Source organism: Hemicordylus capensis, chromosome 2 (assembly GCF_027244095.1).
Source record: "Hemicordylus capensis ecotype Gifberg chromosome 2, rHemCap1.1.pri, whole genome shotgun sequence".
NCBI classification, from domain to species: Eukaryota; Metazoa; Chordata; class Lepidosauria; order Squamata; family Cordylidae; genus Hemicordylus; species Hemicordylus capensis.
The window spans coordinates 3,843,037-3,856,691 of record NC_069658.1 but is presented as its reverse complement, the minus strand read 5'-3'; the positions used below and the strand labels follow the sequence as shown (position 1 = coordinate 3,856,691).

At 45.2% G+C, this 13,655-nt stretch overlaps 1 protein-coding gene across 4 annotated transcripts in view; it reads right to left on the bottom strand.

The window, feature by feature from the left end:
* The window catches only part of DCAF12 (DDB1 and CUL4 associated factor 12), a 45,598-nt gene that overhangs the window by 31,073 nt on the left and 870 nt on the right, over positions 1-13,655 (bottom strand). The window contains exons 1-2 of one of the 4 annotated variants that reach the window (XM_053299787.1): positions 13,434-13,574; positions 10,115-10,369 (exon numbers count right to left, since the gene is read on the bottom strand). The exons of 1 other annotated variant lie outside the window; for it this stretch is intronic. In XM_053299787.1, the coding sequence (XP_053155762.1) occupies positions 10,115-10,369; positions 13,434-13,505 (327 nt within the window). In that variant the 5' untranslated portion in view covers positions 13,506-13,574. Of the gene's footprint in view, positions 1-10,114; positions 10,370-13,433; positions 13,575-13,655 lie in introns of those variants that run through there. 2 more of the 4 variants (XM_053299786.1, XM_053299789.1) reach the window with 2 other exon arrangements.

Sequence of the window (13,655 nt, the reverse complement as noted above, 5' to 3'; positions counted from 1 at the left end):
TCCTGGGACCTTCTGCATGCAGACCTATGGCCCCTTCCGCCATGCAACACCCTCAAGTTTATTCAAGCCTCATGTCTAGTCTAGCCCACTGGTTAATAAAACAACAGCTCTCTATAAGCCATCTGGAGAGCCAAGAACTGATAAAAGCCCAATGTCAGGCATAGCAAATAGCACCCTCAGCCTCTATTTACAACACAGGGAGTTGGAGAAACATTCTCTTTTCCTAGGCACCAGGATGAAAAGATCCAAGGCAACAGCATATAATGTTTAGGTGCCTGTAAAACCAACCTCCAGGGATTTTGTCAGCCCTTAACGTACATTAACTGTACTACCATGCAAAATGCTTTAGTATCATAAAACTATGATTTTTTAAATATCATAAAAAGCCTTCTTCAGCCTTCTTTGTTAACAATGTTAACAACGAGCACAGGATGGCTAACAAAATCAGTTAAAACATTCAAAATAAAGCCGTTAGATGGCATCTGCTATCATTTTAATGATATCCTAGTTTTAATTTTCATGAGCTTTAATCCGGTTTAAATTTTTTTTAAAAATAATTTTTGTTTTATCATGTGCTTTTTAATATTAATGTAAACTGCCCTGAGCCACTTTAGGAAGGGTGGATTATAAACTGAATGAATGAATGAATACATAAAATAAATAAAAACTGTAGTTTTACATGCATGATAATATCAAGGCACATTTTTCCAGAGCAATACTACAAGCTGTGCCAAAGCAGGGAACTGAAGATATGTTCAGGTCTAATCACTGGACCACATTTGTGGAATTTAAACTCTTGGGATGGGTGAAATAAATGAAGTTAGTACAGGACCAATGTACACATCTGCCAATTAGTATAAAGATTTAGATATCTGCCATGTGACTGCAAACTATGGGAATGCTCTTTTAGCATAATCCTTTCACTGATCTCACACACAGTCATTCTGAACACAGACATACTGGCTCTGTGGGAGCCCGGAAGCAATTTTTGCTATAAGCTTGGAAGTTCTGCCATTGTGCTCCTGCATCAGTTCTCACCTTTCCCGAGGCCATCTCCAGTGTAACTCCAAGGCGAAGTGCATGTCCTGGGTGCCCTCCAAGGCAAGAACCCAGTTATAAGGATGGGGACCTTTTGAGTGTTTGGCAGGAACTGGGGAAGCTGAAATATTCAGCAATGCAGCACAGCTAGCCACGTTTGACACTTCCAGCACTGCTGTCCTCACACAGATCTATCCTGTTCAGCTGCCTTTTCTCTTGCTCTGCTAAGGAAGAGCCTACAAAACAGACGCCTGCTTCACTCTATTGGAACACTACAAACAGGACAAGCAGGAAGCCAAATAATTGGGGCTCTCTTTAAACACCACAACATATAATCAAATGATAATGGCTCCATGAGGCATGACCATGATGCTTTCCAGAGATGCTGCTTCACATCAGAGCTAGAAATTCATTTCTAAGGACTGGAATGATCAGAAGTCTAAGAAGAGGCCATCAGCTGCCACCACCCACCCCCACCCCAAGAATCTTTGGGGACAGGCATGGCCCACCTCTGCCCAGGGCACATAGTCCATTGAAAGTGCAATTTCCATTGTGAGACTATTCAAACACCAATAAGCACCCTTAAAAATGTAATATTTGGCAGGAACCACAGCATGCAAATAATAGCTTTTAAAACCTCTTAGCAGATGGCAAGGCAGCCATCCCTGTTATGAAAGCATGAGGGAGCAGTCACTTTGTCAATCTTTACCAAAATGCCACTGGGAGACTCAAAGCTAGAAAAGCTGTTTTTCCACATGCATGTCTGCATTGCAGAATATTCAAAGGGAATTTAGGAGATGCCATTTGTACCACAGAGAATCAAGACATAGGCCATGCAAGACATTAGCTAAGTTGCCAAGGGGCAAACACCAGCCTACCTCAGATGCTGAGAGGAAGATATTGCAGAACAAAAGCACCCTCTGTGCCCCACATAGTTTTCTTGTGCAACCCAAGTGCTGAAAGGGGCAAGAAACTTACATTTTAATACCTCTCAAGCTCAGGCTGTGAGACATAATGGCTTGCCAAAGGACACCTCTGGGGTCTTTGCTGAACAGGCATCCAAATCCAGTTCTGCAGCACACATCAGAAGTCCATTTCATTCTACATCCCGGAAGTAAAACCAAACCCCTCAATGCTTCACAGTACACCAGCTGGTTCTAGCACAGTATCAGGCCAGGGATTACATTCCCAATCCTCAAGAGATGGACATGGGGCCAAAATGGAGTTTGCAGGAATATGTTTAAGCAAGCCAGGAAGCCAAGCCTTGCCACAAGCTTAAAATCCAAGTACCAAACAAGTCATTTCAAGGAAGCAAAGAATGTTGCCTAGAATCCAGTTCAGAACAAACCACTCATTTCTGATTTTTAAAAAGCATACCAGAAAGTTGAATGGGGTCATAAATAAAATGCAAACTATAGTATTTGGGGATCATACATTAAAATCAGATTCAGTTAAACAAGGGCTGCTTAACCTTTTTGCATCTACAGATCACCCAGATCGCTAAATATTACCCATGGACCCCCATCCCATTTTCATAAGGCTCCAGGAAAATTTAGAGGGGGCGGGGGGAAGATACATATTCAGGACAGTTATTTTTCAAGAACTTCATCCTGGCTCACCAGGAAGCAAGTTAAATAAGCACAACTTTTTCCATGGACCTCAGGTTAAGAAAGTAACTGACTTACTGTGAATGGTTCTTTCTACACAGTGTACAGTCAATTCATTGCAACAGGTTATTTCCACCACTTGCTCCAGTAGACAAGTTGGTTCTCAGGTAAATTGATCCGGAGAGCAGGAAGTTACCCTTACCTCCTTATCCAGCAGGAACCATAGGAACAGCCCTGCTGGATCAGGTCCAACGCCATCAGCATCCTACTTCACACAGTGGCCCATCAGATGCTGCTGGAAGCCTACAGGCAGGAGTTGAGGGCGTGCCCTCTCACCTGCTGTTACTCCCCTGCAACTGGTGCTCAGAGGCATCCTGCCTTGGAGGCTGGAGGTGGCCTATAGCCCTTCGACTAGTAGACACTGATAGACCTCTCCTCCATGAAGTAATCCAAACCCCTCTTAAAGCCATCCAGGTTTTTGGCTGTCACCACATCTTGTGGCAGAGAATTTCCCATGTCTAACTGGATAGGGATATCTAGCAGGATCCCCGTGTCTAACTGTTGCAGCTCCATAACTGTTACAGCTTCAGGAGACAGATTATAGATAGCATAGAAGCAGAGAGTGGCCAAGTGGCCCACTGATTTATACCTATTTGTGGTTTCTGAATGATCCACAGGTGGGCCGAATAACCTCCACACACTGTGTAGAAAAAAACCTTAATGACAACCAGAGTGGATTTGATTTAAAGCAAATCAATTTAAATCACGATTTAAATCACTAGTCAGTAAGACTAGATTTAAATCAAGGTTTTTTACATAGACTCATTCTTGCTGGTATAATCTTAATTTACAAGCAGATGGTTTCATTTTTTGTCCTCTTCTAGATAGAAAAATTGCCCAAAATAATCTTACAGAAACCTCTGGAAAAGCATGACGTTGTGAATGGATTAATGGAATTCATTTACCAAAAAATGTCACATTGCATATGCCTCTTGCTACATAATTAAAAACTAAGCCTTATTTCATGATGAATAACCTTTGGACTATAATGTATCTTAAATAGAAAACTATCTTTAGATAGATGTTTTCTTTAAAGAGCATTTTAAAAATCCAATTTAAATTTAAAAAATATGAATTTAAAAATTCAATTTTTTGATTATTTTTTTAACCATTGATTTTTATCCACCCTGATGACAACTCCAGCATTTCTTTCCTGCAGGAGGTCATTCATTACAATGGGGCATGCCAGAGTGGTAATGTGTCCAATTCCATGCTAGGGATCATTAGGAAGGGGATTGAAAATAAAACGGCTAATATGCCCTTATACAAAACTATGGTGCGACCACACTTGGAGTACTGCGAACAATTCTGGTCACCACATCTTAAAAAGGACATTATAGAACTGGAAAAGGTACAGAAGAGGGCAACCAAGTTGATCAGGGGCCTAGAGCACCTTTCTTATGAGGCAAGACTACAAGACCTGGGGCTTTTTAGTTTAGAAAAAAGACAACTGCAGGGAGACATGATAGAGGTCTATAAAATCATGCATGGTGTGGAGAAAGTGGAGAGAGAGAAATTTTTCCCCCTCTCAGAACACTAGAACCAGGGGTTACTCCATGAAACTGATTGCCAGGAGGTCTAGGACCAACAAACGGAAGTACTTTTTCACACAACGCGTGATCCACTTGTGGAACTTTCTGCCACAGGATGTGGTGACAGCCAACAACCTGGATGGCTTTAAGAGGGGTTTGGATAACTTCTTGGAGGAGAGGTCTATCAATAGCTACCAGTCGGAGGGCTGTGGGCCACCTCCAGCCTCAAAGGCAGGATGCCTTTGAGTCCCAGTTGCAGGGGAGTAATGGCAGGAGAGAGGTCACACCCTCAACTCCTGCCTGTGGCTTCCAGCGGCATCTGGTGGGCCACTGTGTGAAACAGGATGCTGGACTAGATGGGCCTCGGGCCTGATCCAGCAGGGCTGTTATGTGTCAGGGGTGGGGAGCGGATCAGACCGCTACTACCTGATGGAGCATTGTTTGCCCAAAAGCAGCTTGAGCAGATTGTGTTTATTTCATAGTGTTTAATAAAGGATAAAATAGATGACCAGGTGGTTGCCCTACCAGTGTTCTCTCTAAGATGTGTGTGTGCACACACGCACAAAAGGTTTTTCATGTCCACTCAGTTAATTTTAGATCCCGTTCAGGTTGAATCAGGAGGGCCCCACTCCGAACGCAGGTGCACACACATTGCCTTGATGGTACCGCCCAGAACAAAACTCAAGCCGCACACAGATGAAAAAAATTAGAGAGAACACTGTGCCCTACAAATTTTGGCCAGTTCAGCATGTACGGAGAAGGCTGCCGAGGTAAAGGTGCTGCATGTGGAGTAGTGGTGATGTTAAAAGGCTAGGCCCTGTGAGACTTTGGCAGAGAGGGGGATCATATGCTTTCTCCTTACTCAGCGTAGGAAGATCTACCAGGTGGCTGGTAAATGTGATTGGTGGTAAGCTGGTGTGAGGCTAGTATAGCATCCTGGACAGCCCTGGAGTAACCCCTTCTTAACTAGAAGGGAGTATTCAACCTCCAGGTGTAGAGCTGCAGTCAGTACAAGTGCAACAGGGAGCCTTGGAATAGAAGGCCTGGCCCGCTGGGGAGGAGCAAGGGTCTGGTTATGGAGAGGGCTAGGACGACAGAGAACCACTGTCTCCTGGACTAGTGTGGGCTAACTAGGATTAGTTCTTTGCCAGCACCTTGGCAATGAGGGTTACAGAAGGGAAGGCATACTAGGAAGGCCCGGGGGACATGAATGCATCTGTGTCCTCTGCCAGGGTAGACTGCTACTTGGTGAAGAATCAGACAAAGTTTGTGACTGGCTGGAGAGGCAAAAAGGTCGATTAGGGGAAACCCCAGGTGGCGTATGAGGAGCTAGAAAGCGTTGGGGTGCAGATGCCACTCTGCTGGGTCTATGGTCTATTGGCTGAGCCAGTTGGTCTAGATGCCGGTTGTGCTGCAGAGTATGAAGGTTTGAAATTGAATCAGGGCCAGTCCAACTGTGCTCAGCTCCAACCAACTGATGCTGTGATGGCACTCCAACCAGTTCCACCTCTCTTGGGTGACCTCTTTGATGCAGTGGGCCCCCTAGGCCAGGAGATTGGCTTCTGAGGTGACCACTACAAGGGGAGGGGGGGTGTGGTTCTCTGAAATAAAGACCCCTTGCAATGGCTGGAGAGGTCCATCAACATAGACACATTTGGATGGGAGTGGGAAGGTGGGCTGCCTTGTGAGCACATATCATGATCTGGGACTGAAAGAAAGAACCACTGGAGGGGGCCTGTGTGCCAATGGGCCCAGGGCATTCACTCTATGCAGGCAATCGTGGAGCCTAGAGCCTGGGATAGTGTTATGGGGTCTGCAGAGGTGCTCTGCAGAAGTGGGGCTAGAAGGCTGTCAATCTTGTCCCTCTGTTCTGGAGAAAGAGAAATGGCTGCACAGAGCACGTTAAACCATGCGCCTAGATGCTAGAGAGTTTGTGTCAGTGAAAGGTGGTTCTTGTTCTTGTTGACAATGAAGTCGTGGGAAATAGGATGTGTGATGTCTGGTGAACATCCTTCACCACCTGGGGGTGCAAGGGTGAACAGATTAAAATTATCATCTAGATATGCATAGATGCGCAGGCCCTGGACTCATGTGTGCCACTAGGGCATGATCTTGAAGTCTCTGGTCACAGATGAAAGACCAAATGTCTCAATGTGAGAGCCCTGTATTGGAAGTGGCTTTGATGTTAACATAATCTCAATAACTTCCTATGAGCTGGAAGGATTGGGATATGGAGATAGGCTTCCAAAAGGTCTACTGAGGTGAGTAAGTCAACCAGGACTATCGCCTCCATGCCAAACTTGCGCTTGCAAATGAAGTGGCTGAGGCGTTTTAGATCTAGAATTGCTCTCCATGTTCCATCTCTCTTGGGCACCAAGAACAAAAAAGAATAGATGCCTTGACATAACTCTGTTGACTGTATGGGTTCAATTGCCCAAATCGGAATCTGGCGCTAAACAGCCCGATTCTTAAAAAAGATGTTTGGGTTCTGGGAGACTGGAGAGATGAATGAAGAATGGGAAGTCCTGTACATCTAAGGAGTAGCCATGGCTCAGTGTATTGATAACTCACACATCTGTACCAGAGCTGGCCCAGCTGGAATTAAGAGTGCTCTGGCTTGCTTCCTATGGGAGGACAGTCAGTTTTGCTTGCAGTTTGGTCTGAGGGTGGAGAGGAGGGGCTACTGATGGGACGCAGTTCTAAATCTGGTTCTGCCCATTGGGGGTGGCCGGATGAGCAAAAACAACTGTTCCTAGACCAGGGGGTGGGGATGCTCCTGAAAGGGCACAAGGAGGGCTGGTTAGGGCAGAAGGTCTTGTGCATCTCCCTATGACTGGAGTGCATGGCAGTTTTCATGTCGCGGGTTTTGACCAGGACTGGCTCTAAGGACTCCCTGAATAACTTGCTCCTCTTAAAGGGGAGAGAAGCCAAGTTCATGTTTAATTCAGTATCCACATACCAGTTTTAGCCACATGAGCAGTGAATGGCCATATCAGAAGCTATGGCTCTGGATGAGGCCTGTAGGGAGTCTAGTCTGGCATCCGCTGTTTGAGATGCAAGTGGGAACCGATTTGAAACAAATTTGGTACAGTTGTAGGGACATATAGGGACACCTCAACTGCATAGTTTATGATGTCATCCACCCCAATTCAAAATGGCGGAAGCATGAACTTTTGAGGTGCAAGTGGGCTAACTTGTGAACTGCTTAACTGATTTGGACCAAAATTAGTCCAGTTGTAGGGACAGTGCAAGGAAAGCAGGCAGATTAATTCTTACCAGAACAACTTGTTTTTGTTAAGCATCTGGGAGTTAGAATTCTTGCTGAGCTACAGCAGACCACCCAAAGATCTACCAGTAGATCCAAATGGACGTGCTGTCCACTGTTGCCTTAGGAAAGAAGAGTAACCAGAACTTGAAAGTTCTCAGGCCCCTGTTCACCCAGCCACCCAAAGATGTTCGACTCCTCAGCACCAACATCAAAGTTGTTTCCAGTCTTGTAGTAAAGATCCTGCTGAAGTCTTTGGATTCAGACTATGCATTCTAGTTCAGTTTGAAAATATTAAATGGTTTCCACACTTAGCCAAGAAAACCTTATTTCCTAAAAGACATGGATACTAGTCCCAACTGATTTACTGATTAAAAGCCAAGGCAACCATTTGACCAAATACCTTAAACCAATTGCCTGGTCTGTAACAACAGACAGACTCTCTTTCAAGATTACACCCAAATATAAGAGGGCAATGTATTTTTGTGGAAAAGCAAAACATAAACCCATTAGCAAGGTCCCTAGTTGACTGCACAGCCAGGATCAGGGAGAAAAATATTGAATACAACTCCTAACACAAACACCAACACCATCCAGCAAATTTCTGACAAGTCCAACTTCCAATTTCCTTTTCAGAGGAAGAATCAACCATCGCACATGGCAGCAGATGAAAAGCTAGGCAAGACTAGAAATGGCATCTAGAGATCCAGCTGCCCTAGTTGCACATGCTACCAGCCCATATTCCACAAAGAAAATAAAAAGGTAGCCAAAAACATTTCTTAAACACCAAACTAGCCTCGATATTAAAGATTCATCAGCACCACTCTGGCTTTCCTGCCACACAGCAATTATCTTAGTTTGACAGTTTTGGAGTATCAGCACCAGCATTCCATCAGTCCCAAACCATCTTCTCTATTGCTCTCTTGCAAAGGCAAGAGTACTAACCTAAGTGTGTAAGACTACTAACCTAGTGTGCTACTACTACTACTAACTAAGTGTGTAAGACTACTAACTAAGTGTGCGTACCATGGTTTCAGATAACTGGCGAGCCCTGCTGTGGACACATCATATAAGTATGCCTGACAGACACAGTTTATTAGCTCAGCTGCTGCCTAGCTTACTGGGTTTGTTCTGTTCATAGAAAAAAGGCTGTCAGCATTTTGAACTGCAGAATTTTAATGCAGTAAACTCTGGGTCCATCTGCTTACTGTTTACTATATGTGCTCAGCACAAGCATGTCAGATGTTGTACACCAATGTGACATGACTCCTGTCTAGAGAGATCACAGTCCATGATGTCAAATGTATACCTCTGGTACCCCAAACTAAGGATGTGCATGGAACTGGTGGTTGGGAGAATACCCCACCCACATTTCCCCTGCCAGCGCTGCACTTTAAAGGGGTCCAGAGGGGCAGCAGTGTACCTCCCTGCTGACCTGCTGCCTCATTGGACAGGAAGTACCCGATGTGTGCGCCGGGTACTTCCAGTCACTTCTGGTCCAACAAGGCGATGGGGCGGCAGGGAGGTATGCCTTTAAAGTGCAGCGCCAGCGGGGGAAATGTGGCGGGAGGGGTAAGAGCACCCTCCCCCACCCTTCAAAGTACACCCCCCCACTGCCTTTGAACCAGCCGAAAGGCCTCCAAACAGGCTCATGCACATCCCTACCCCAAACCAGGACCTATAGCAGGTCTTCCTGCAATTTGTTACTGACATAAATGAAATTGAATCAAAAACTGCCATGTACCATTTTCACCCATTTATAAAGCTCAGAACAGTTAATACAATTCACTTACATTAGCAAAAAACAAACAAACCCAGACACAACACTGAGCCAAAACCAACCATGGAAATCAAATCAGCTACTCCAATACTATTCAGGCCTTGCACTCTTTAATTAAGAAGTCTGTTCCAGTATCACATCAGCATAATGTCACTATTTCATTAGTTCCAATATTAAATACCAGGGAACAAAGCATTTGCCATCTTTCTCTTACCTTCCCACTGAAACATAAATCTCAAATTGATCTAGGATTAAAACCAGCTCTCTCATTACCAAACAACTAATTGCAGTGAAGGAATTTTATAAAATGTATTGAACATAAAGGATATTTAAAACTCCTAACAGAAGCATTATTTTGAAAAAATAATATTTAAAAGTACCTAAGTTTGAAATCAGCAGCTCACACAACACAGTGAGGTGACCCCAAAAGTGTGCTGTATGCACCTAGTATACAGACAACTTCCACAAACACAAATATGAAGTTACCTTATCCCAAATGAGACTGTTGGTCCATCTAGCCCAGCACTGTCTTCTCTGAGAGCAGCTTTCCAAGGCCTCAGGCAAAGGTCTGGTGCAGTCCTGTTACCTGATCCTTTTAATTGCTTTTTGTGCCTGCAAAGCCTGTGCTCCCTCCCCAGGAGTAGTTGCAATAGTGTGTCCCCCACAGGGCAAAAACCAATGCTGGCATGCAAATGCAACCAACATCAAGATGATGCAGAGGAAATATCACTTACACTCTCTGCTTTGTCTGTATTTTCCCAACTACTGTTTATAGCTGCACAACATTCAAGAGGAGATCGGCTGAAGGAAGTTAAGGGAGATTTGCACTTACAGTGTTGCATTTTGTCCCACACACCACTTGCCGGTGATTCAGCCACTGAGATGCAAACACTTTATTAAGAGTCCCAAGGTGAAATTCTCTTTCCTTCAGAAGACTGGGCAGTTGCTGGGCTGCATATCCGTGCAACACTCGGTGGTAGCTGGACTCATTCTGCAGCCGTACCTCTCTTCCTTTCAGGTAGCACACCAGTGACCTCTTAACTGGGGGCAGCCGCTTCCTTTTGTGGACGGAGTGATCCCAGCCATACTATGGGAAAATATGAACAATGCACAGCATAATACCTCAAAGTGATTTTGTGCAATCTGTCTAAAAAAAAAAAATTTTGTCGTAATCCTAAACACTTTTTTACTCAGAAGTAAGCCCTATTGTGTTCCATAGGGTTTATGCCCATGTAAGTGGGCACAGGATTGCAATCTAAATGTCAGGTCCCCTTAAGGCATCTTTCATTGGGCCAGATGAGTATTCCAGTATCTGGTTCCCCTGCATGACACAGAAGAATAGCACAGGCCATTAAGCACATCTTCATAAAGACCTTAAGCCACTGTAAAGTGACACGACTTCCTCACCACGGAGCCCAGAGAATTTCTGTTCTGCAAGGTATCTCCCCCAAGGAAGCTGCCCATTCCTAGAAGTCATCTTCTGACAGGGCCTTCCCAAAGTGTCTCCTCGCCAGAGACATTTGCATGGCATCACCTTTATTATTTCACAAGTCTAGTTAAAATGTTATTTTCCCCACACATCTGATGGATGGAAGACTCTTTTTCACCTGGTAAGGTTTTCTTACTAATGTTCAGGAATCTTTTAGTTCCTCATCAGAATTTATTAGGTGAGCCTTCAAGAGGGGATTTTAAAAACTGAGCTCCACAGAATAGGCAAAAACTATACAAATACGATTCAATAATCATTTAATAACAGATGGTATTGCAATCTGCGATGAATTTGCCTTCAACAATACTTCAGAAGTCACATTTCCCATGACATAACACTGACTTTATAACAATGTAAGAACATAAGAACAGCCCTGCTGGATCAGGCCCAAGGCCCATCTAGTCCAGCATCCTGTTTCACACAGTGGCCCACCAGATGCCGCTGGAAGCCACAGACAGGAGTTGAGGGCATGCCCTCTCACCTGACATTACTCCCCTGCAACTGGTACTCAGATGCATCCTGCCTTTGAGGCTGGAGGTGGCCCACAGCCCTCCGACTAGTAGCCATTGATAGACCTCTCCTCCATGATGTCATCCAAACCACCCTTAAAGCCATCCAGGTTGTTGGCTGTCACCACATCCTGTGGCAGAGAGTTCCACAAGTGGATCACGCGTTGTGTGAAAAAGTACTTCCGTTTGTTGGTCCTAGACCTCCTGGCAATCAGTTTCATGGAGTGACCCCTGGTTCTAGTGTTGTGTGAGAGGGAAAAGAATTTATTTCTCTCCACTTTCTCCACACCATGCATGGTTTTATAGACCTCTATCATGTCTCCCCGCAGTTGTCTTTTTTCTAAACTAAAAAGCCCCAGGTCTTGTAGTCTTGCCTCATAAGAAAGGTGCTCTAGGCCCCTGATCAACTTGGTTGCCCTCTTCTGTACCTTCTCCAGTTCAACAATGTCCTTTTTAAGATGTGGTGACCAGAATTGTATGCAGTACTCCAAGTGTGGTCGCGCCATAGTTTTGTATAAGGGCATATTAGCCGTTTTATTTTCAATCCCCTTCCTAATGATCCCTAGCATGGAATTGGACACATTACCACTCTGGCATGCCCCATTGTAATGAATGACCTCCTGCAAGAAAGAAATGCTGGAGTTGTCATCAGGGTGGATAAAAATCAATGATTTAAAAAAATATCAAAAAATCAAAATTTTAAATTCATATTTTTAAAATTTATAAGGGCATTATAATGGCATTATAATGTTAGCCGTTTTATTTTCAATCCCCTTTCTAATGATCCCTAGCATGGAACTTGCCTTTTTCACAGCTGCTGCACATTGAGTCGACACTTTCAAAGAGCTGTCCACTACAACCCCAAGATCCCTCTCCTGGTCAGTCACCGACAGCTCGGATCCCATCAGCATATACTTGAAGTTGGGGGTTTTCGACCCAATGTGCATCACTTTACATGTAAGTAAAGCCCTGCTGGATCAGACCAAAGGCCTATCTTGTCCAGCATCCATTTCCTCTGCAATGGCTAACTGGATAGACTTGTCCTCCATCAATCAATTTGCCTAATTCTCTTATAAAGTCATTTAAACTACTGGGCATCATCACATCTTACAGCAGCAAATTCCATACTTTGCACTGCAGGAACCAAGTCTCAGTCGTGTCCCCTGCTTAGTCACCTATTTTCTTAATTCAAAAGCCCCAAATGTTATAGTGCTACCTTGTAAGGAAGGTGCCCTCTTCTGCATCTTTTCCAGCTTTACAATATCTATTTCAAGATGCAGCAACCAGAACTGTTGAGAGCACTTGTAGAAAGCAGAACAGTTTGTTTTGTTTCTGACCCTGAGCCAAGACACAATCTCCCAATTTAGAAACAGGAGGATTATTTAGTTATATCAAATTAGTGAGCGGTCTGAGCATTTTAACTACTTTTGAGTTGTTGAAAGTCTCTGTGAGCTAAGAGAGGGGAAAACTTGAAACTGAAGGGAATTTTACCCTCTATTAGGAGGCTAGAACTAGTTCACTCAGCCTGCAAAACAAGAGTGAGTGTGCTCGATCTGAGCTTTGGAGGCAAGGGCTCAATGACAAAGCCCACTTGCGATGCAAGTGGGGCGTTGTTATTTCTCAGCAGTGCTGTGAGATGCCGAGAAGGAAACAAGACAAGAGTCGAGTTTGACATGGCCTGAGCCCTTTGGATACAAGAGGAAATAATGAAGCATCATCACTCCCTTGTTTTAAGAAACATCCAGGGACCAGGCCCTGGCTACACGTTGGGATTTGGTTCTCTCAAAGATGGTTAACTGGGGCTGCACCATTTCAGCTTGCAGGTGGGGCGCTCAGGTGAGTAGATGATCTTCCACACAGCATTTTAAACTCCGAAATCTGGCAGGTCAGGGAAGAGAGCCCTGCCTAGCCTTCTCTGGGACACACGGCTTCTTTTTTTTACAGGGATGCTTCATGCAGGAGCTCTCATCCCTCTAAGCTCCCATCTGCAACCTGAAGCGGCAGAGTCCTCACCTGCCGGTAGGGGGGAAACAAGCTTCAAGGAGACCACGATGGGGAACCAGACCCGCTCACCGCAGGGGGGGGGCGGTCATCCTGTGTGTGTGTGTGAACGCGCCCCCGCCCGCCTCCCGGCTGCAGGGCTCAACACCGACCTGCCCTTTCCCGCGAAAGGCCCGGCTGCCCCGCCTCCTGCCCTTCCGTTTACACCCGGCCCGCAGCATCATCGGGACTCCGGCGCGGTTGGGCGCCACGAGCGGAGAACCCGAGTGCGAACAGCAGCCCCCGCGCCCGGCCGAATCGGTTGCAGGGTCCGGACACGCCCCCCCCCCGGGACCAAGAGCCGCTCGCTGCGAGGGGGGTGGGCCGAGGAGGAG